Source organism: Camelina sativa, chromosome 4, assembly GCF_030686135.1.
Source record: "Camelina sativa cultivar CO46 ecotype springtype chromosome 4, ASM3068613v1".
NCBI lineage: Eukaryota > Viridiplantae > Streptophyta > Magnoliopsida > Brassicales > Brassicaceae > Camelina > Camelina sativa.
The window spans coordinates 1,065,262-1,087,339 of NC_141883.1; the positions used below are offsets into that span (position 1 = coordinate 1,065,262).

At 40.8% G+C, this 22,078-nt stretch overlaps 6 protein-coding genes and 1 pseudogene across 8 annotated transcripts; 5 read left to right on the forward strand and 2 right to left on the reverse strand.

The window, feature by feature from the left end:
• Positions 1-466: 466 nt before the first annotated feature.
• LOC147945177 (uncharacterized) lies at positions 467-1,999 on the forward strand. The gene is made up of 2 exons (XM_087509134.1): positions 467-725; positions 1,239-1,999. Exons 1-2 carry the CDS (start codon positions 467-469, stop codon positions 1,997-1,999), a joined length of 1,020 nt encoding a protein of 339 aa, XP_087365260.1.
• A 1,818-nt stretch (positions 2,000-3,817) lies between these two features.
• On the forward strand, positions 3,818-5,249 carry LOC147945178 (uncharacterized). The gene is made up of 3 exons (XM_087509135.1): positions 3,818-4,197; positions 4,267-4,920; positions 4,997-5,249. The coding sequence occupies exons 1-3, from the start codon at positions 3,818-3,820 to the stop codon at positions 5,247-5,249; spliced, it is 1,287 nt and encodes a 428-aa protein (XP_087365261.1).
• Positions 5,250-9,556: 4,307 nt separating this feature from the next.
• LOC104779491 (uncharacterized) lies at positions 9,557-11,566 on the forward strand. Its single transcript, XM_019244430.2, has 2 exons — positions 9,557-10,763; positions 11,026-11,566. Exons 1-2 carry the CDS (start codon positions 9,785-9,787, stop codon positions 11,115-11,117), a joined length of 1,071 nt encoding a protein of 356 aa, XP_019099975.2. The 5' UTR covers positions 9,557-9,784; the 3' UTR covers positions 11,118-11,566.
• Positions 11,072-14,352, reverse strand: LOC104779490 (dolichyl-diphosphooligosaccharide--protein glycosyltransferase subunit 1B). 2 transcript variants are annotated; one of them, XM_010503850.3, is made up of 9 exons: positions 14,159-14,352; positions 13,947-14,059; positions 13,558-13,602; positions 12,635-13,266; positions 12,234-12,381; positions 11,863-12,042; positions 11,713-11,781; positions 11,541-11,630; positions 11,072-11,402 (listed from the first exon to the last, which is right to left on the reverse strand). In XM_010503850.3, the coding sequence occupies exons 2-9, from the start codon at positions 14,049-14,051 to the stop codon at positions 11,277-11,279; spliced, it is 1,395 nt and encodes a 464-aa protein (XP_010502152.2). In that variant the 5' UTR covers positions 14,052-14,059; positions 14,159-14,352; the 3' UTR covers positions 11,072-11,276. The 2 variants fall into 2 exon arrangements, with proteins under 2 accessions (XP_010502152.2, XP_019099974.2); XM_019244429.2 differs by having other exon boundaries at positions 13,947-14,064; positions 14,159-14,332.
• Positions 14,353-14,530: 178 nt separating this feature from the next.
• LOC104779497 (cleavage and polyadenylation specificity factor subunit 3-II) lies at positions 14,531-18,101 on the forward strand. Its single transcript, XM_010503861.2, has 13 exons — positions 14,531-14,692; positions 14,789-14,966; positions 15,074-15,146; positions 15,247-15,364; positions 15,503-15,576; positions 15,688-15,824; positions 15,909-15,972; positions 16,147-16,212; positions 16,332-16,401; positions 16,531-16,635; positions 16,814-16,955; positions 17,069-17,165; positions 17,288-18,101. The coding sequence occupies exons 1-13, from the start codon at positions 14,668-14,670 to the stop codon at positions 18,011-18,013; spliced, it is 1,875 nt and encodes a 624-aa protein (XP_010502163.1). The 5' UTR covers positions 14,531-14,667; the 3' UTR covers positions 18,014-18,101.
• On the forward strand, positions 18,062-19,841 carry LOC104779492 (E3 ubiquitin protein ligase RIE1). The gene is made up of 5 exons (XM_010503854.3): positions 18,062-18,718; positions 18,829-18,948; positions 19,042-19,174; positions 19,259-19,417; positions 19,514-19,841. The coding sequence occupies exons 1-5, from the start codon at positions 18,186-18,188 to the stop codon at positions 19,676-19,678; spliced, it is 1,110 nt and encodes a 369-aa protein (XP_010502156.1). The 5' UTR covers positions 18,062-18,185; the 3' UTR covers positions 19,679-19,841.
• Positions 19,793-21,735, reverse strand: LOC109132645 (pentatricopeptide repeat-containing protein At2g01740 pseudogene; annotated as a pseudogene). Its single transcript, XR_015596379.1, has one exon. The product of XR_015596379.1 is annotated as a pentatricopeptide repeat-containing protein At2g01740 pseudogene (transcript).
• Between the last annotated feature and the right edge of the window lie 343 nt (positions 21,736-22,078).

Sequence of the window (22,078 nt, forward strand, 5' to 3'; positions counted from 1 at the left end):
ATAGTAAACACATGAAAACATATATTTTTAAAAAATTATGATTTTCAAAATTTTGAACATAAATTAATGTAAAACATCACAAACTCTCGATCTAAATGTTTAATAACAAGACAAAAAAAAATCTGTTATATTCTTGTATTTAAAAATAGTTGGATTTTGCCTGGAGTAATCGGACTTGACATAGAATAATCGGATAATTGATTTTTTAAAAAAATTAGCCACTAATCAGGGCGGAGAGGGTAGACCTACCGATTACACAAGAAAAAATGGAGCTATGAAGAATTTTTTAAAATAGAAGATTCAACTGAAGATAGTTACAAATAAAACATACTCATCTTGAGAGAGTTACAAACAAAAGGATGTTTTTTTAAAGATTTTAGATTCCACCGCTGGTGCAGGCCGATTTGGTTACCATCCGCGGTGTCAAGCTCTTAATCTGACACACTTAAGCTTTGCTGATGATTTAATGGTACTATCTGATGGAAAGCCACGGTCCATTGAGGGGATTGTGTCCATATTTGATCAATTTGCTAAGATGTCGGGTCTCACGATAAGTATGGAAAAATCAACAGTATATCTCGCGGGAGTGACTGCTGAGGACCGTCAGTTGATAGAGAATCAGTTTGCTTTTGAGGTGGGAGCACTGCCTGTTAGATACTTGGGTTTGCCTATGCTCACTAAAGGTTTTACTACCGCTGATTACGCCCCTCTGCTTGAACAGATATGTAAGTGTATTGGTTCTTGGACGTCTAGATATCTCTCTTTTGCAGGCCGTTTTAATTTGGTTAGCTCGGTTTTATGGAGTGTTTGCAACTTCTGGTTAAGCGCCTTTCGCCTACCCCGAGCTTGTCTTTGGGAAGTGGAAAAACTGTGCTCTGCTTTTTTGTGGTCTGGGGCTGATTTAAATCCTAAAAAAGCTAAGTTGCAGTGGGATGTTGTGTGCAAGCCACGACAGGAGGGAGGACTTGGTCTTCGTAGTTTGAAGGAGGCAAATGATGTGTGTTGTCTTAAGTTGGTTTGGCGGATACTCTCTCGCGGAAACTCCTTATGGGTACAATGGGTGGATCATTATCTATTGAAGGGGAGATCGTTATGGTCGGTGAAAGAAAACTCAGGAGTGGGCTCTTGGATATGGCGGAAGATCCTGAAATATAGAGCGGTCGCAACAACGCTGTAGAAGGTGGAGGTGGGTAATGGGCAGCTGACTTCTTTTTGGTTTGATACTTGGTCGTCTTTAGGCCGGTTAGTAGATGTGGCAGGAGCTAGGGGAGCTGTAGACTTGGGGATTGGGCGCACAATGACAGTAGCGGAGGCATGGTTTGCTAGGCGTAGGCGTAGACCTCGTCTCCCACACCTCCTCTCCATCGAGGATGTTTTACGCTCGCAGTACCAACGTAGAACAGAGGAGGCTGATTTGTTTCTATGGAAAGGGAAGGCTGGTAACTTCAAAGCGGACTTCTCTACGGCAGACACTTGGAATCATATTCGTCGCACTTCTGCGGAGGTTTCCTGGTACCAAGAGATTTGGTTTCCTCATGCTACTCCGAAGTATACCTTTTGTACCTGGTTAGCAGTTCACGACAAGTTGGCGACAGGGGATCGAATGCTGCGGTGGAACATTGGAGCTACGGGGACCTGTGTGCTTTGTCAACAAATTATAGAAACCAGGTCGCATATGTTTTTTGCCTGTAGGTTTACTTCAGAGGTGTGGAAAGCGACGACTAAGGGGGTGTTTCGTACACGATACACAACTGATTGGCATCAGCTTCTCACTTTCTTAGCAGAAAACCACCTGGATCGTTTGGACAGGTTTTTCACTCGCTACACCTTTCAGCTAGCGGTTCATACCATCTGGCGGGAAAGGAATGGAAGACGGCATGGACAACACCCAATTAGTCCGGAGCAGCTAATCAAGTGGATCGACCGCCAAGTCCGGGATCAGATTTTGGCCATTCAACGACAAGGGGATAGGCGGTTCGACAATGGGCTTCAAGCTTAGTTTCATTCTAGAATCTGAGACTGGTTTCTATTTTAATATAATGTAAAATCTATAAGTTTATTTCAAACAACTGATGCACTAGTTATAAAAACGCTATTTTTTCTTTGAATATAATTTAACATTAGATTCATAAAAAAAAGGATGTTTTTTAAAGCTTTTGTAAGGAATAAGAAAAATAAATAGTAATTATGTTTTATTTGTAATGTCTGAATCAAATATACTATGATTTTTTCCCAATAAAATTGATTAGGCCTGGGCATTTGGGTGTTTGGTCGGGGTCAGGTTCGGGTTTTTCGGGTTTACGAATAAGGATCCATACATGTGTTCATATAATTTCGGGTTGGGGTCAGGTTCGGTTCCTCTCGGGTTCGGGTTATTTGGGTATTGACTTTAAGAAACCTGTAATGTATCCAAAATATATTCGGTTATGGATAGTACCTACTTGAACATATCCAAAATACCCACAAAAACCTTAAATGTACCCAGAAAACCCGAATAACCCAAAAAACAAATGAAACTGCATAACATGAAATCTTAAACAAATGAAACTGAGCGTACCATGTCTCGCAAAACAATTCAAACACATACCATGTCTCGCAAAATAAGCATCCCAACAAAGAAAAGCATGTCTTAAAATCTTAAACATCCCAACAAAGCAAACGAAACTTAAACATCCCAACAAAGAAAAGCATGTCTCGCAAATGAAAGAAAATAAGAAAGAAGAATCATCCCAGCATGTCAACCTTTAACACATTATCCATAGATCATGACCTGTTACATCAAACCAAACATTTTAAAAACTAAACCTCACTTGAAAGAACAAAAATATGTAAGAGCTGAAAAAGACCAAGTACAAAAATAGTATCAAGTAATCAACATAGTTTCAGACATAAACAAATCAATAATTAAAGAAAAAAGAAGAGAATGAAGCTTACAATTAAGCTTGCCTGATCGATTTCTAGCTCCCTATGATCGGAGAACCCAAGTACCCAACGATGAAGCTAACGGTGGACTTAGGTTTTGGGGATGGGTTTTGGTTTATAAAACCAAAAGATTCTTGAAATCGGACAAAATCAGGCAAGTTCGACATGGTTATGATTTTTTTAGGAAGATTCACAAGGATTCGGAGAGGGAGAATAAGGCAAACAGTTTTATGAAATCAAATCATCGCCGATTCATAAGGAATAAGGTGTATATGCTGTATAATTGTCCTCGGGTTCAAACAGATATCTTTGGTTCCACAAGTTCGGTTTGTGTAATACCCGATACCTATGGGTATTTAGAAACGAAAACCGAGTGGTTATTTATACAGAAATGAGTCGGGGTCGGGTTGGGGTTTTGCGGGTCGGGGTCGGGTCGGTTCCTCGGGTTCGGTTTATTTGCCCAGGCCTACAATTGACTATATAAAACATCTGATATTTGGAAAAACATAATTTTTGATAATCAAGTAGCAATGATAATTTTTTTTATAAACATAATCATGCTTTTACTTTTATTTTGTTTTCAATTTTTGGACAAACTAAACTTTTTTTATAAAATTTAGCAGAATCTACAAAGAAGGAAACAAAACATAAAACATCCCAAAGGGTGGGCTTAGGATACGCTTTTTCAACTAGAGGGTTTCATTTCTAGTGAAAAAGATTGTAGTATTTTCGCCAGATTTGATTAGATTTTCTCTATTTTCACGGTGTTTTTTTGGGAAGTTTATTGAGAGTTTAACCTAATCCATCCTCTGTGACCGCCGCAAGTTCCCTTGAGTAGGGTGGTATACGACGGAGAAGCTCTCGGAATTAGTTAAAAGTTGTCCGTGCTAGCGAGATGGAGTATGCTTTGGATACAGCTCTGAAGGAGATGTCGCTTGATGATGATCAACCGATTGTGTTGCAGAATGAGGCAAAGTTTACCTCGAGTGTGAGAAATACCTGCAGTACTATTGGTAAACTCTTGTGTCCAGAGAACCAGAAGATGGCGAGTATGATCCATGAGATGCCAAGGGTTTGTAGAGTCTATAATAGGGTGCGTGGTATTGCTTTGCCTGACGACAAGTTCCAGTTCATCTTTGACTCAGAAGCAGATCTAGCATTGGTTTTGCAATCTGGGGCATGGACCTTCAATGATTGGAGCATGACGCTTGAACGGTGGGTCGAGAAACCCCCAAGTGATTTTATTAAAGTCCTTCCGATATGGGTGCGTCTCAGGCACATCCCGGTGAATTATCTAACAGTGGACATGATAAAGGAAATCGCATGACATATTGGACGTGTTAGGGATATTGCTTTTGATCCTCTGAAACCTTTAAGCAAGGGATATGTACGAGTTAGGGTTTTGTTTGATATCAACAAACCATTGAAGAATAGGAAAGCATTGCAGATTCCTTCGGGAGAGATTGTGGAGATAGGGGTTGAGTACGAAAGGATCAGGAAGAGATGCTACCATTGCCTCAGGTTGACGCATGATAAGATGCGTTGCCCCTTGCTTCCTTCAAACCGGCACTCTGGTGCTACGGGAGGGGAGAAAAGTCAAGCAGTATTACCAAAGCGGTTGGTGCCAAGAATCAGTAAGGATGATCCATTGTTTGGCGTGCTAACTGATGATGACGTTGGTATTGATGTGGTGACTGGCAAACCTAAGATTGCCAAAGATGTTTTGGATGAGATGAGACAATATCTGTCTGTAGCTGACCCTAAAGAGAGGCAAATTCACATTGAGCGAGTTCGAAAATCTGTCTGGGATCTTGTGGGAGATACTGAAGGTCAGAAAACATTGTTAAGGTTGGAAGCTCCAACACGAATTACTGCAGACATGGACAAGGGCAAAGGACTGGTTTTTTACTTTGAACATTTAGCGTCTTCAGTTGGAGAAGGCAATCAAGGTGAATCCAATATCCAAGTGACCGGTTTTAAGTCAGGTAGGCCTACAAGGTCTGTTCAGTCACACCCGGTTGCTTCTACTTATGCTGTTTTTTTCTGGTCACGGTGCTACGGGTCCACGAACTAGCTTCTCTGCTGGTTCTTCCGGCATCAATAAAAATCAGAAGAAGCGTCGAAGGCCAAACCAGTGGAAGAGAAAGGCTCAGGTTGCAAAACTAACACAGGAGACTGGAGCTAAAAATTTGCTTATGATTGCTGAAGGTGAAGAAGTGGCGGTGTCAAAACGGAAAGCTACTGATGAGACTCAAGTATCATCAAAGATCGCTAAACACGGTGAAGGGAAGGCGGTTCCGCATGAGGAACTGCCAACGCAAGTATGAGTTTCTTGAGTTGGAACTGTGAAGGATTGGGGGGCACCTTGACAATTCCTTATCTGAGGTAAATGTGTTGTCTACATTTCCCGGACTTTATGTTCCTCCTGGAGACTATAAACTCCAGAGAAAGAGTGGTGAATCTTCAGAGAGGATTAGGATATGAGCATTCTCATATTGTGGATCCTATTGGGTTGAGTGGTGGTCTTGCGTTGTTTTGGAAGTCATCATATGAAGTGGAAGTGCTTGCTGCGGATCATAGGATCATAGATGTAAAGGTTAAACTTGGATCACTTTCGTTTTACATCTCTTGTGTCTATGGTGATCCGGTAAGCGGGTTGCGACAAGGTGTATGGGATGCATTAATTGACATCGAAATCTCTAGGGATGATCCATGGTTGGTTATAGGTGATCTGAATGAATTGTTAAGCAATGAGGAGAAGCTAGGGGGACCAGCACGGGTGGAGTCATCATTATTTCTGTTTCGGAATATGATCAATGACTGCCGTCTACGGGAGGTTCCGAGTATTGGGAACAAGTTATCTTGTGCTGGTAAACGAAATAACATGTGGATCTAGTGTTGTCTGAATAGAGCTCTAGGTAATGAAGCGTGGTTCCACCTGTTTCCACGAGGACAGAGCGAGTATCTTGAACGAATTGGTTCTGATCATCGAGCTATCCTGTTGCGTTTAGCGAATGATAATGCATCCAGAACAGGATGGTTTATGTTTAACAAAAGGTGGATGTCTAAACCGGACTTCTCTGCAGTGGTCCAGGCGGGTTGGACTAAAGGAGTGGCTACGGGACAGATTTCGGTGATGAATAGAATTGTGGAGTGTAGACGAGCTATCTCTGGATGGAAAAGATCGCAAAATCTGAATTCCAAAGTTCGGATTCAGCAAGTTAGAGATAAGCTTGAAGAGGAAGGTACCAAGCTACACCCTAATTTACAAGTCATGCAAACCTTACGGTGGGAATTGGCTGAAAACTACAGGGCAGAAGAGCTGTATTGGAAAGATAGAAGTAGAGAACAGTGGTTGCAGGGTGGTGATCGCAACACGAAGTTCTTTCATGGTAGTGTTAAGCGGAGAAGAAGTCAGAATCAGATTCTCTCTCTCTTTGACGATAACGGTTTGGAACAATTCTCAGAAGGTTCTAAGGGTGAGGTGGTAGTGGCATACTTCCGCAGGATGTTCACTAGCTCCAATCCGCCGGCTATATTGGAGGCTTTGGAGGGTATGGAGCCTCGAGTCACGGACCGTATGAATGAGGATCTAACTCGTCCAGTCACTGCCGCAGAGATAAAGAATGCAGTCTTTAGTATCAAGGGAGAGAAGACACCGGGTGCGGATGGAATGTCAAGTCACTTTTAAAAAGAGTACTGGGATATTGTTGGTCCTCAGGTGGTGAAGGAGGTGCAACAGTTTTTTGAAACTGGACATCTTCCATCTGAATGGAATTTTACACAGATTTGCTTGATCCCAAAAGTACAGAATCCTACAAGCATGTCATATCTCCGCCCCATTAGTCTTTGCTCGGTGATATACAAGACGGTGTCTAAAGTATTATGCCAAAGACTCAAGCGGTTTCTACCTTCGATCGTCTCAGATACACAGGGGGCTTTTGTATCGGGTTGTCTTATCTCAGATAACATCCTGTTAGCACATGAATTAGTTCATGTTCTTCAGACAAAATCAGGGTGTGATACGGAGTTTTTGGCTATCAAGACTGATATGTCGAAAGCATACGATCGAGTGGAATGGAACTTCCTTGAAGAGTTACTTTTGAAGCTTGGTTTTAACAACAAATGGGTGCAGTGGATTATGAGTTGTGTACGGTCAGTCACTTACTCGGTTCTTATCAACGGGAAGGAGTATGGCTTCATTAAACCGGAGAGGGGAATACGATAGGGTGATTCCTTATCGCCCTTTCTATTTATCCTTTGTGCTGAATCACTCGTGCATATAATGAATAAGGCAGAACAGGAGGGTCGACTTACAGGCTTGAAACTTACTCCGGATTGTACGTCGATCCAACATCTTCTTTTTGCTGATGATAGCTTATTCTTGTGTCGTGCCAGCTTGAAGGAATGTTCGAACTTGTTGCAATGCTTACAACTGTATGGTGAGGCTTCTGGCCAACAGATAAATTTCCAAAAATCATCGATAACCTTTGGGAAGAAGCTAGATCCATATATGAGAAGGGTTATTGGGCTGTTTACAGGAATTGAACAAGAGGGTGGAGCTGGGAAGTATTTAGGGCTCCCGGAGTGTTTCAGTGGCTCTACGAAAGATATGTTAGCATACATTACGGATCGCTTGACTTCTAGGTTACGAGGATTGTTTGAAAAGACCCTTTCCTTGGGGGGCAAGGAAGTGTTGCTTAAAGTTGTAGCGTTGGCACTTCCGGTGTATGCAATGTCCTGCTTCAGACTCTCTAAACATCAGTGCAAGAAGATAACAAGTGCTATGGCCAACTTTTGGTGGAACGCACTCGAAGAGAAACATAAGATGCATTGGGTCTCTTGGGAGAACATGTGCAAATCGAAAGATCAGGGTGGATTAGGCTTTCGGGATATTGGCCGGTTCAATCAAGCTCTCCTTGCGAAACAAGTGTGGCATTTGCTGGATGTTCAATCCTCCTTGTTGGCGCGTGTCTACAAAGACAGATATTTCCCCACAACGTCGCTCATGGAGGCGACACCTGGTCCGCGACCCTCATACGCATGGAGGAGTATCCTCTTTGGTAGAGAATTACTGGAAAAGGGCCTAATGACTTCTATAGGTAACGGTCAGAATACCAATGTGTGGTTGGACAAATGGGTTTTTAATGATCTGCCAAGAAGACCATGTAATAAGGAACAAATGATTAATCTGAACCTCCAAGTTTCGGAGCTCATTACTACTCAGGGAGATTGGAATATTCAGAGGTTGCAAGATCTTTTCCCTCCTTGTGATGTCACCAAAATCAGATCCTTTCCTCCTGATTGTCGCTTACAGGATATATTGGTGTGGGCGTATACCATGGATGGGAAATATTCTGTTAAGAGTGGTTATTGGCTGCTATCAAAATGTTATGCAGGAAGTGGTGAGGCGTCAGAAAGCTCACAAGCTTTGAATGTTCTCAAAGGGAAGATATGGACAGTGGAAACGGCTCCAAAAATTAGAATGTTCCTATGGAGGGTGTTATTCGGTGCTTTGGCGGTTGCAGAGTGTTTACGACGGAATGGATTGCAAATTAATCTTATTTGTCAAGTTTGTGAGACGGAATAAGAAACGGTCTCGCATGTTTTGTTTCATTGTGCCCTGGCGAGAGATGTTTGGTCTGCTACAGCTTTGACATTGCCGACCCAGGCTTTACTGCATTGGTCTCAGAGAACATTGCTTATTTGTTGAGTTTACTCTCCAAAACTGAAGTGCCTGTGAGGATGCGGGTCGCTATACCTTGGATACTATGGGAGATTTGGAAGGCACGTAACTCTATTGTTTTCACAAGTCGGGTACAGGATCCTCATGTCCTTATTGCCGGAGCTGTGGCAGATGCAGAGGAGTGGTTAAACCAGAACAGACTGCAAATCTTGGAACAAACTCATGGTGTGGGGGAAGGACGGGCTCTGCCTCTTTCCAAGAGTTGGACTAGACCGTCTGTTGGGACTCTGAAATGCAACTTATGTGCATCTTGGGTCAATAGTTGTTTCTTTGCTGGTGGAGCCTGGATCCTTAGGAATCATGCTGGTGATGTTCTGTTTCATTCTCGACACGCGTTTCTACCAACAGTGAACCGTATAGCTGCAACTCGGAAAGTCTGCGGGACTTACGTATACTCTCGTGTGAAGTGTGGACAGATTGTGGGGCAGTTACGCAAGCTCTTGAGAGACCTCAGGATTGGCCTAAGTATCGGTCTAGTCTCTACAAGATTAATCAGGTCATCAAGCAAATGCAGGTTGTCTCGATTCATTTAGCGACTCCGAAATCGAATGGTGTAGCACGGTCAATTGCGAAGAGTGTTACTCGCAACGGCAGGCTGAATACTTACTTAGCTCTGGGAGGCCCCGCTTGGTTACACGACCAGATTGTACGAGAGAGCCATAGTTAGCTCCTCCCATGTCGTCTACTTTAATCTCTGCTTTCTCCCTTCTTTGTATTTTCCTTTGCAAACCTTTTTCCTTCTTTTGAATTAAAGACGATTAAAAAAAAAAAAAACCTTTTTTTATAGCAATTTTATTTATGTATATGTGAATGTACCTAAAATAAATAACCGATAACTATTTTTTTATTTATAACTCACCTAGCTGAATCAATTTTGTAAACTTTTTTTAATTGTAAATTGTATTATACCATCAGATACAGTCAATTGTTTCTCTTAAATTTCATATCAGCAAAATTTAATTTAATTTATTTTGTTTGTCACATTTTTTCACACACAGCCAATGAGAGAGCCTTTTTCATCATCGTCTTCTCGATAAAATAGATCTGCTCACCGTTTTCTCCGCCATAGCCAAAAAAAAAAAAAGGGAAAGAGAAGTTTTGAAATCGAAGAAGAAGATGAACGGTAACCGAGCAGAAGCCGAGCGTCTTCTAGGAATCGCAGAGAAGCTTCTGGAGTCACGAGATCTGAACGGTTCAAAAGAGTTTGCAATCTTAGCTCAAGAGACAGAGCCTCTCTTAGAAGGCACCGATCAAATACTCGCCGTCGTCGACGTCTTGCTCTCATCCGCGTCACAGAATCTCGTCAAAAACCAACCGAACTGGTACGAGATCCTCCAGATCGAAGATCCAGAACAATCTTCAACAGACAACGATCTAATCAAGAAACAATACCGCCGTCTCGCTCTTCTCCTCCACCCTGACAAAAACCGTTTCCCATTCGCCGATCAAGCTTTCAAATTCGTGCTCGATGCATGGGAAGTCCTGTCAACACCTTCAAAGAAATCTCAATTCGATCGGGATTTGAATCTCATCTTCACCAAAGTAGATCTCAATCAGGGGAGGAAGAAGAAAACAACAATCAATGAGAAGATGGCTACGTTTTGGACGGCGTGTCCGTACTGTTACAGTCTCCATGAGTATCCTAGGGTTTATCAAGAGTACTGTATCAGATGCCAAAACTGCCAAAGAGCGTTTCACGCCGCGAGTATCCCTCAGCTGCCTCCGTTGATTCCTGGGAAAGATGAGTATTATTGTTGTTGGGGTTTTTTTCCCATGGGATTTATTGGTGGTAAAGGAGGTGAAGCCGCCGCCATTGCTAACGGAGTTGAGGCAGCCAAATTCCCTAATTGGATGCCTCCGGTTTTCTCATCCGGCGGCGTTTCAGCTCCGACAGATCATCCTAATGTTAATGGTGGCGGATACGGGACGCCAGCACCGGTTGCTCATCCGTCGTCTTCTCAGGTTAACTTTGGTGGATGGTCAGGTGGTGCGGGGAAGAGAGATAATGAGGCGATGAGGAGTAACAACAATGTTGGAGTTAATTCAGATGGAACGCCGAAGAAGAGAGGACGAGGAAGGCCCAAGAAGAATCCGGGTCAGTGATCTCTCTTAAAAGGCATGTTTTTCTTTTTTTTCCCAAGGCAAGGAAGATTAGGATCAGTGTTTGTTGTTTTAGCGTAATCTTTGCTAGTTAATGTAACTTTTATTTTGCATTTGTTTTTATTTTTGCCATTTTTTCTCAGTATTTTGTTGTTGTTACTCCTCATTTTGTATCATAATTTAGCTTTGAAACATTTTCGTTTTTGGGTAAATTTTGCGAATTCATTATTTTCCCTTCATCTACTTTCTTATTTCAGAAAACAAATTATTATTGTGCAAATTTGGCAAATTCACTCTTTTCCATTCTCGGCAAATTCACTCTTTTCCATTCTCGTCAACTTCACAATAGTAACTCCGACACTTCATTACAGACATAAGGTGTCAAAGATACAACTATGAAAGGCAAGAACTACAAAATTCAGTCTCTTCTTATAATAAGTAAAGGTAAACGGGTCTAGTTCCTTTTACGAGTCTATAAGTGAAAGCCAAAGACATTTTTGTAAGAACTCTACTTCCTGGCGATATTGAGATCAATGTGTACATAGGCAAGAGAAGCCACAAAGACGAAGAAGAAAGCCGATACAAGCATGAATGGTTCCGCAAGCATGTATATCGGTTTGAACGTATAGTACACCTGCGAAAAACAGTCCCATATATGTCAAGCAGTTTTATAGCATCAAAAAGAATGAATTTGGCTCATCATGATGATCCATATGTAATTCTAAATCTGTTTAAAAAACCTATTTGTAAGTTTGAAGGTCTTAATGGTTACCTGGAAAGGTACGTTGTGTGTGGGAACTACATTATCCTTTTGCAACACAACCACGGTTCTTCCCACAATGTCAAGGTAGGAGTATTTGACCTGAGACAAGACCATTATAGATACATTGTTGTGTAATAATAACTATGGTTTGAAAATGCAATCTGCGTGGCTGGTTAGGTACCTGTAAGTCTTGATTGACTGTAAAGGGCAAAATAGCATAAGGGTCCTTTGATCCTTCAGGAAGCACGACCTGAAAAGAAATTTCCCTCCGTTAAGTGAAATTTGCTTACAACAGAAAGAAATAACAATTAGTAGAAAATGCTAAACCCACTTTGATAGTCAACTTGTTAACAATAGTTTCGACGAGTGGGCACCCAAACGTAAAGTTCAAATAACGTCGGCCATCAGATGCTTCAAAGAGATAATCTTCCAATGGAACTCGATAGCCGATAATAAAAGTTGCTCTCCACCCTCCAAATAATGGGTAGCGGGGTTCAAACTCAAGTTCTGACTGCAAACACCAAATTTGTTTTATAAGAATTCAGAGACTTAAAAGTGACTATCATCAGATCACTCTTTAATTAGGTATACGCCTCTAAGCAACATACTGTTGTAAATTATAGCCTTGGAAGAGTTTCTTAGGGAACAAATAGCAGTGTCTAAATGGCCACAGATCACGAAAAGAAGGCAATCCAACCATACCTTTCTAAACCCTGTACGCAAATGTGAAGTGGAGATGTTTCCTATGTCATCCCTGTAGTAGACAGAGTTCACTCTGGGAGGTAGTACTGCAAGGAGCGCATTGAAAGAGGATGCACCACTGACGGACCGTTTCGATTGATAATCAACCCTGCCAAAATTGAGATATAAGAAAAACATTTCAGCGAAGCAGTTTATGTATGAGGACAACATTTCCATTGAGCTCTTTCACCACAACGGCAAATAACTAAGTAACAAGACAGTTTACGAGAAAACGTGTCTACAGTAATTCAAAATGGCACCTTAAGCTTAAACACAAATAGAGTTTCTGCAACATCTAATCCATAAAGATTAATTTTCAGAGGTCACCGGAAACATAAAAAGTCATTCAGCCCATTACATACCTTGAGAAAACACCTTTATGCCGCGCTCCCCCATGAGTCAACCTATAATGTTCTGTTATCTGCAGGCTACCCCAGTGTGAAATCTCAATTTCACGCACAAGCTCCTCAACAACGGCAAACGGACTGTTATTCTCAAAGTGAATGATGACAGGTGCGTAAGAGTATGAAGCACGATTCTCATATGGTCCATATTTTATCTCTTTGCCAGCCCGGTTAGCAGGTTCAATGCTAGTGAACGACTCAACTCTAGTACTAGGTGTCTTAACAAAAGTTGTCTGTTGTTTAACATGATATGGTGACAATATCACTGCACTATCATGGTAGTAAACCAACTGAGATTCTGACTGGGTTATCTCCACTGGGAAAGGTTCCAACGAATTAGTCAAAATGTATAGCACCTCAAGTGAAACAGTTTCACCCGGACCTAAGGGGCTAACAAACGTAACACGATAGTATCCAGTGTCATTTGGTGCATCAGGTTGTTCAGCTGGTTTTACATCTAAAGGCAAATAGGTTTTCTTTTTCTTCTTGCCAGTTATTGCCAGGGCTTGGACCATAGCCAAATTCTTGATCTGAGTAGGTGAGAAAGCAAGAAGCATTTCTGCAGCAGGACTTATCCCAATATTTTCAACCTAACAAGGACACCAGACAAGAAAACGTCACCTTCTAACAGAAAATCGCAAGGATGATGAAGGAGAAAAGGGAAAATAACAGGTGAACTGTAACAGCGAATCAAAGCCAATTAAGTTCCAACCTTTACTAAAAAATTTAACTACACTCAACTAACAGTGAATGAAAGAAAAAATAAAGAAGCTGAAATAGCATATAACATATCAAGAAAGGCTTCAATTCCTCGTTCTAAGTTCCGAACCTTCTTGTGTATTTTCAATAGGAATAACAACTGTAAATTTGATTAGAAATACCTTGAGAGTCAAGAAGTCCTTCACGATATGTGAGCTTAAATCAATCTGTAGACAAAAACCAAACACAAAGGAGGAGCATTTCAGAATCAAAACTTAAGTTTCAACAGCTTCTATCATTAAACTTTCAGATTACTGAAACTAAACGAATAACTGATAAAAAATCACACCTAAAGAGTCACATGATTTAGTTAATGTACATGCCATATGAACTATGAAGCCTATCGATGATCAACCGTGAAGTGACCAAATCACACAGTATTTCTATAAACCAAGAATAGATCGGAGAGACAGTAAGCCCAAAGGCACCTTCATTAACTTGAATTACCATAAGAAACAGATCCTTTGGAAATTTATGAATTTGCTACAGATGATAGATCGGAGAATCTTACCCTTCGCTCGGCATTTACGATCTGGAGATCCTGAGCGGAGGAAAATGCGGAAATAGATAAGAATACAGTTACGACGACCGCGAAGATCCCGATACGAGCAGCCATTGTCGTCACTGCACTAAGAAACAAAACTCAATCAACGAAAGAGCTCAGAGGAGATGGCGAATTGATAGGGTTTGCAAGATCAGAAGAAGAGAGAGAGAGTTACTGACCGATTGATGACAGATACAGAGAGATCGGGATTTGTAAAGGCAGATACCGACGGCGGAAGAAACGTCGTCCGGCGAAGTGAGAATGGTCCGGTCAACTACAAAGTCTCACTTCTCTCTCACTTCTCTCGTGATTTAGGGATTAGTCTCTTTACGAACTTTTCTTCCTCAGAACCCAAACGATACGCGACGTCGTCGTTTTAAAAAATTTAAATATTAATGGGCCGTTAAAGTAATCACTATTACTGTTATTGGGCTTTCCACTACAATATATCATCAACGGCTAGATTTCAGACACGTGGATGATTTCGAACGGTTCTGATGTTACTGAACACTTTGCCGCCATTCAAATTCGTTTGTCGACCTAACGCTGTTACTTCTCTCGCCGCTACAAAATTTTCTCCTGTCGCTTGATTTCGTGTTCTGATTCGAACAAATTCGATAATTTTTGTCGATTGAAGAGTTTAAATACCAAAATCTAATTTCGGAATTTGTGATCAGTGACATCTTCCATGGCAATCGACTGTTTTGTACTCGGTAATATTTTAAATTGTCTTCTTCAGTTTTTGCTTCTTCTACATATTTCACGAAATCGGAATAAGAGTAGTATTGTCATCGTTGTGGTGTTGTTAGGTGCTGGACAAGAGATTGGAAAGAGCTGCGTAGTGGTGACGATTAACGGTAAAAGGATAATGTTTGATTGTGGGATGCATATGGGCTGCGATGATCACAATCGATACCCAGATTTTTCTCTCCTCTCTAAATCCGGTGATTTTGATAACGTCATCTCTTGTATCATCGTCACTCATTTGTACTGATTCTTTAAACCTTGACTGTGTCCCCTCAAGTAGTTTTCTTAGTTTTTGTGGGATCGATCGTATGGGTTTTAATTGTGTGTGTGTTTTTGAGTGTTAATAGTCATATGGATCATGTTGGAGCGCTTCCTTACTTCACGGAGGTTTGTGGGTACAATGGGCCAATTTATATGTCGGTGAGTAATATCGTCCTCAAGGTGTTCGATGAAATGCTTGAGTGACTTGTTTTTTTATTATAAGGTAAAGGAATTTACATTGACTTGTCTCTCTTTGTAGTATCCCACAAAGGCTTTGTCTCCATTAATGCTTGAGGACTACCGAAGAGTAATGGTGGATAGAAGAGGCGAGGAGGAGCTATTCACTACTACCCATATAACAAACTGCATGAAGAAAGGTACTTGAAATATTGGATTTAATTCATTTTGAGGTCTTTGTTTACGAACTTGTTTCATGTGGTTGATGAATGTGTGACGTGCTTCATAAATTCAGATGCAGTGTCTATAACTTGGCTTTCTTTTTGTTTCTTATGCAGTAATCGCAATAGATTTGAAGCAAACAATTCAGGTTGATGAAGATCTTCAAATCCGTGCCTATTATGCAGGGCATGTAAGAAATTCGTTTTGGTTTTAGAAAGCTTCTTTGGACTTCCTTCTAGGTTTGTTATGTTTAGAGTTTCTGCATTTCTTAAAGCTTTTTTTTTTTTGTAATGATCATAAGGTCCTTGGAGCAGTCATGGTTTATGCAAAAGTGGGAGATGCAGCAATTGTGTACACTGGAGATTACAATATGACAACAGATAGACATCTAGGAGCAGCTAAAATTGACAGACTCCAGTTGGATCTTCTCATATCAGAGTACGGGAAACAAATACAAACTTGTTCAGCAAACTTTCAAAGAACTAGTATATGTATTCCTGATGTATGTTTGACGCGTTTTAGGTCCACATATGCAACTACCATTCGCGGCTCAAAATATCCCCGGGAAAGAGAGTTTCTTCAAGCTGTATGTTTCCTGTAGCTATAAACATATGGTTTTTAAATTTATTCTTAAATGGTTTTTGATTATAATTCCGGCATCAGTTTTGGCTTGTTCCTGATCAATATGCTAAACTAGCCCTTTAGGAAAGGCTTAAGCTTTTGTTTGGTAATTGTCTGATATCTCAGAGAACTCTTTCAGGTTCATAAATGTGTTGCTGGCGGAGGGAAGGCACTGATTCCTTCATTTGCTCTTGGAAGGGCTCAGGTCTGTCTTTTTACAGAATAGGTTCCCTGTGATAGCTTTGAAAAAAAGTCAGTTACTTAGACTTGTGGCACATTGTGGCTTCTCTTATGTCCCACTGACAATTGCGTTCTCTTGTTCAGGAACTCTGCATGCTGCTTGATGATTACTGGGAGCGTATGAATATAAAGGTTCCAATTTACTTCTCATCAGGTCTGTTAAATCACCACTAATCCTCATTTGAAATCAATTCTGCAGATTAGTCAGCTCAACAAAGTCGTGATTTTATTTCTCTATCTTCTGAAGATTGTTGTCCCTGAAGATCAATTTGTACTTTTCCAGGTTTGACCATCCAAGCAAATATGTATTACAAAATGCTCATCAGCTGGACAAGCCAGAACGTTAAAGAAAAGCACAATACGCATAACCCATTTGATTTTAAGAATGGTATGCGGACTAACATTTGCAAATAACTTTAGAACGTTGGAGATGAATTTTATATCAAATGGACCCAAAAGTTTGCAGTGCCTGAGATATAAGGATAAAAACTTTGTAAACTAGTGGTTCTATACTTGATCAATACATCCTTTCCGTCCTTTTTAACTTCTACCTTAACATTCTGCAGTTAAAGATTTTGATCGGTCTCTTATACATGCTCCTGGGCCATGTGTTCTCTTTGCCACACCTGGTATGCTTTGTGCTGGCTTCTCACTTGAAGTGTTCAAGCACTGGGCTCCGTCTCCCTTGAATCTTGTTGCCTTGCCCGGGTACTACAGCTACAGCTACTGTGTTTCCCTTATTAACAATTCATTTTTTTTCCTTAGCTTCTAATACACAATTGTATCTCCTTTCATCCCCTTTGTGGATCCGTTTGGTATAGATACTCTGTGGCTGGGACCGTTGGGCACAAACTGATGGCTGGTAAACCCACGACCGTTGACCTCTACAATGGCACCAAGGTCGATGTCCGTTGCAAGGTTTGTATATACTCTTTGTTCTGGTTCTCACAAAAATTATGTAAACTTTACAAGAAAATAGCAATGCATCAAAATTCACACGTTCAACATTAACTTAATAGTCTTGATTCTGTTGTTATCAGATACATCAAGTGGCATTCAGTCCTCACACAGATGCAAAAGGAATAATGGATCTCACAAAGTTTCTTTCCCCAAAGAACGTTGTACTCGTGCACGGCGAAAAACCCAGCATGATGATTCTTAAGGATAAGATAACCTCAGAGCTTGACATCCCCTGTTTTGTTCCTGCCAATGGTGAAACAGTTTCAGTAGCTTCAACCACTTTTGTAAAAGCAAACGCTTCTGATATGTTCCTTAAAAGCTGCTCCAACCCGAATCTCAAATTCTCAAACTCGACTCAGCTCCGTGTTACAGACCAGAGAACTTCAGACGGGGTTTTAGTAATAGAGAAGAGCAAAAAGGCTAAGATTGTTTACCAAGATGAAGTCTCTGAGTTGTTACATGAGAAAAACCATGTGGTCTCTTTAGCTTATTGTTGTCCAGTGAAAGCTAAGGGAGAATCAGATAATGATGTTGATCTGATCAAACAATTGTCTGCAAAGATCTTGAAGACAGTGTCTGGTGCTCAGATCCATGAATCTGAAGACTGTTTGCAGGTAGGATCTTTCAAGGGGTCTTTGTGTCTGAAAGAGAAGTGTATGCATCGACCAGAGATAAGCAGTTGTAGTGAAGCTGTGTTCTTGTGTTGCAACTGGTCTGTTGCAGATTTAGAGCTTGGCTGGGAAATCATCAATGTAATGAAACTAAATCTAGATAACACCTGTAAGGTCAAAGGTGATTTATTGTAATAATGATGTTAATGTTAAATATTAATTAATCTTGTTTTAATTAGATTCAACAGTAATTGTTTTTAATTTTAAAACAATCTTTTTAAAACTGTCCGCCATGGCTTAATAAGCGTTTTCTAGAGAGAGAGAAGAAACTCAATTCTCTTCGTTGGTTCCGTATCAGAAGATACTGATGTCATCGTCTTCTTCAGACTCCACGGCGGCGCGTGATCAACATGCTCCACTACTCCGCCCGCGTCGAGAAGGCTCTTCTCCTTCATCAGCCAGAGCCAGACCTACAGCTCTCGCCGTTCTCTTGGGACGGATCACCGGCCACCGTGCACCGTCGATGCTGGTGAGAGAGACGGCGGCGCGTGCTCTGGAGGAGAGACGAATCGATTGGGGTTACTCGAAACCTGTAGTAGCTGCTGATATACTCTGGAACGCTGCTCTGGTGCTTGCGTCGGCGGTTATGCTTGTCGGTACCGTCGAAGAAAGACCTAACGAGCCGATCAGGGTTTGGATCTGTGGGTATGGGTTACAGTGTTTGATCCATGTGGTTTTGGTTTGGTCTGAGTATTGGAGGAGAAACACGACGCGTAGAGCTAGGGATTTGGAGTCTGGAGATAGTGCCGCCGCCGATCATGAAGAACACAGTGAGTATGATCATGAAGAAGAAGAAGAAGAAGAAGAAGAAGAAGACAGTGACAATTCAACAACTTACAGGTTTGATTGACTAATCTCAATTTCATGAATTTATGAAGATGAAATTGATGTTTTTTTTGTCGTTTATGTGATTGAATTTGCCATTGGGATGATGGATTTGTTGTAATCAGTTTTGCTAAAAGATGTGAGTCTATAAACACTGTGGTATCATTCGTATGGTGGATCATTGGATTCTACTGGGTTGTTGAAGGTGGTGATAAGCTTTTAGGAGAAGCTCCTAATCTTTACTGGTATCAGATTCTATCATAGTATTAGTATTTGCTGCTCATTCAAAAACAAGAGTTATTGTTTCTGTGTGTTCCAAATCTTCCTGGTTTTTGCAGGTTGTCGGTGACTTTTCTGGCGATTGACGTCTTCTTCGCCATTTTCTGTATTGTGTTGGCTTGCCTTGTTGGAATAGCTCTCTGCTGCTGTCTTCCCTGCATCATCGCTCTTCTCTACGCCGTTGCAGGAACGGTATGAACATGAACATGGATAGCCTCTCATCAATCTTTGTTGACTTTAAAGACTTACAAACGCCTTTTCTTGTGGGTTATACAGGAAGGAGTATCAGAGGCTGAGCTCGGTGTTCTTCCCCTTTACAAATTTAAGGCTTTCCATACCAACGAGAAGAACATTGCCGGACCTGGCAAAATGGTTCCTATACGGACCAAAGGACTATGCTTAGCAACTGAAAGAACACTGCTTGCTGAGGATGCGGTAAAGCCAAATTTATTATGACAACAACTTTGTTACGTATAAACTCTGCTTTTTATTTAGTTTCATAGGTTTCTTCTACTTGGTTTTTCTTGATAGGACTGTTGCATATGTCTGAGCTCATACGAAGATGGTGCAGAGCTTCATGCTCTTCCTTGCAACCACCATTTTCATTCGACCTGTATTGTGAAATGGCTTAAAATGAGAGCAACATGCCCTCTCTGCAAATACAACATTCTTAAAGGAACAACTGACGAATCTTGAAGACAAAACCCAACTAAGAAGAGGGATTAATATTCTGCACATATGGATACAGATTCCATAGCTTCAATTAAAAGACTTCTGTATATATTTATATAACTATCAAAGTCATGTATCTTTTGTTAAAATTATCCATTTTTAAATGTAAAAGATGACAATTTACAAATGCCCTTTACTATATTTGCCCATATTTGAGAACACAACAGCTGCTGATGATGCCTATAGCTCAAATCATAAGTAAGTTCAAGAACAGCTCACTTCATTGTCACATTGTTTGCTGCAATCTGCATCACTTACTGCTGTTGCAAGCCCTCTTTTATGCATATCGAGAAGCAAATCCGAAACAGCGGTCATGTTTCCCTCCTTTTCATAAGCTCTAATCAGTAGATCAAAAACAGCCAAATCAGGGCATATTCCAATTCTCAACATTTCATCGAAAACTTGTCTAGCCTCGACCATCAATCCCTTGCTAGCTAACCCATAAATCAATGTTGTGTAGGTTAACAAATCAAGCTCGAGACCCTCTTGAACCATTTTGGTTTTTAACTTAAAAGCATCCACCAAATTCCCTTGCTTACACAAACCAGCTATCCAAGAAGTGTACATGAACTTATCCGGAACAAGTCCAGCCTCTGAAATTTTGCTAAACAATCTCTCAACTTCTATAAAGTCTCCTTCTTTGCACAAAGCATCAATAAGCACGGTGTACATAACATCATTAGCTTTCTCAATACAGAAATAAGCTACAGCTTCATGTAGTTGTCCATTCTTTGCAATCCCATCAATCATAGTCGAAAGAGCTACAACATCTGGCTCAAAGCCTCTCTCAACTAATTTGTGGTACATGTTAACTGCAGCCTTCATGCGCCCGGATTTAAAATATGCATTCATCATTGTAGTAAAAATCATCATATCAGGAACAAAACCACCTTTCTCCATACCTTCTACAATCTCTGTTGCCTCCTTTAGTTTACCATTACTGCAAAGGCCTGATATGATTACGCCATAAGCTGCTAAATCAAGTCTCATCCCTTGATTGAGCATTTTGGCCAGAAACTTCATGGCATTATCCGAATCTCCTTTCTGGAAATACCCATCGATAACCGTAGTGTATACAAGAGAGTTTGGCTCAACTCTATCCTCGAGCATCTGCGAATACATCTCCTCAGCTCTCTGCATTTTCCCTTTCTTGCAGAAACCATCTATCAAAGCAGTATAAGTAACAACATTCAGAGACATCCGAACGCGTCTCATATCTTCGTATAACGAAACCGCAACCTCCAAGTCACCAGCTTTACAGTACCCATCAATCAAACAAGTGAAAGTAACCACATTTGGAGAAAAAGCATCTCTCTTCATACAGTTAAAACTCTTCAGCGCCAACTTTAACTCCCCGGATTTGCAGAAGGTGTCAATCCAAGTACTATAAGTAACAACATTGGGAGAACAACACTTGAACATAACACCCATATACACAAAAACCTCATCTAACATCTTCATCTTGCTAAACCCATTAAACAGAGAATTAAAACTAACTACGTCAGGCTTGCAGATAAACCCATGAGAGGCTCTTAACCTCTCTAATACCAAACAAGCACTTCTGATATCGCCATTTCTACAATACCCATCAATGAGGGAGTTATAAGATATAACATCTGGTACACAGCCGTATCGAGGCATCGAGTGTACTATATCTTGGGCGAATTGAACCTGCCCTAATCTACAAACAAAGGATACGACTGAATTGAATGAAGAACGATGAGGAGTGTAGCCTCTGGAGACCAAGTAAGCTAAAATTTTGAGAGAGAGAACGCCGCAATTGGAACTGATAAGCTGATGAATATGCTTGTTGCAGGTGATTGGGTCTGGAAAATTTGAGGATTTTCTCAGCCGAGAGAGAAATTGAAGAGCTTCTCTGACCATTCATGGACATGGGATTCTTCAGACGACTCACTCGTAAGGTAACAACAGCTTTCAAAAGATTGATAACATCAAAAACTAAAATCCCAACGGAGAAGGCTTAAACCCTAACTAAAGAAGCAACCATGGTTGGTAGGGTTCTAAACGACACTGTGAAGGTCAGAAACACTCTTTCTGAGCAAGAGACTTCTCCACAGAGCATGTCTCAGCCCAATAGAAGAAAGAAGATAATCGAATGGGCTTGTGAATACAGTAAAAGCACATTATGAAGCCCACACTACAACGGTAACAGATGTGACCATTTTCCTCCACATCATTGTTAAAAAAAATGAAATGTACAGCAACCAAAAGATAATCAATCACACTGCTTCAGTAGTAAGTATTTTTGCTAAACAAATGTTCAACTAAAAATAGAAATCTTATGATTGACCTGCAAAACCTGTAAAAATAAATTTGTTAGGTAACATACGTTGATTGGTTACT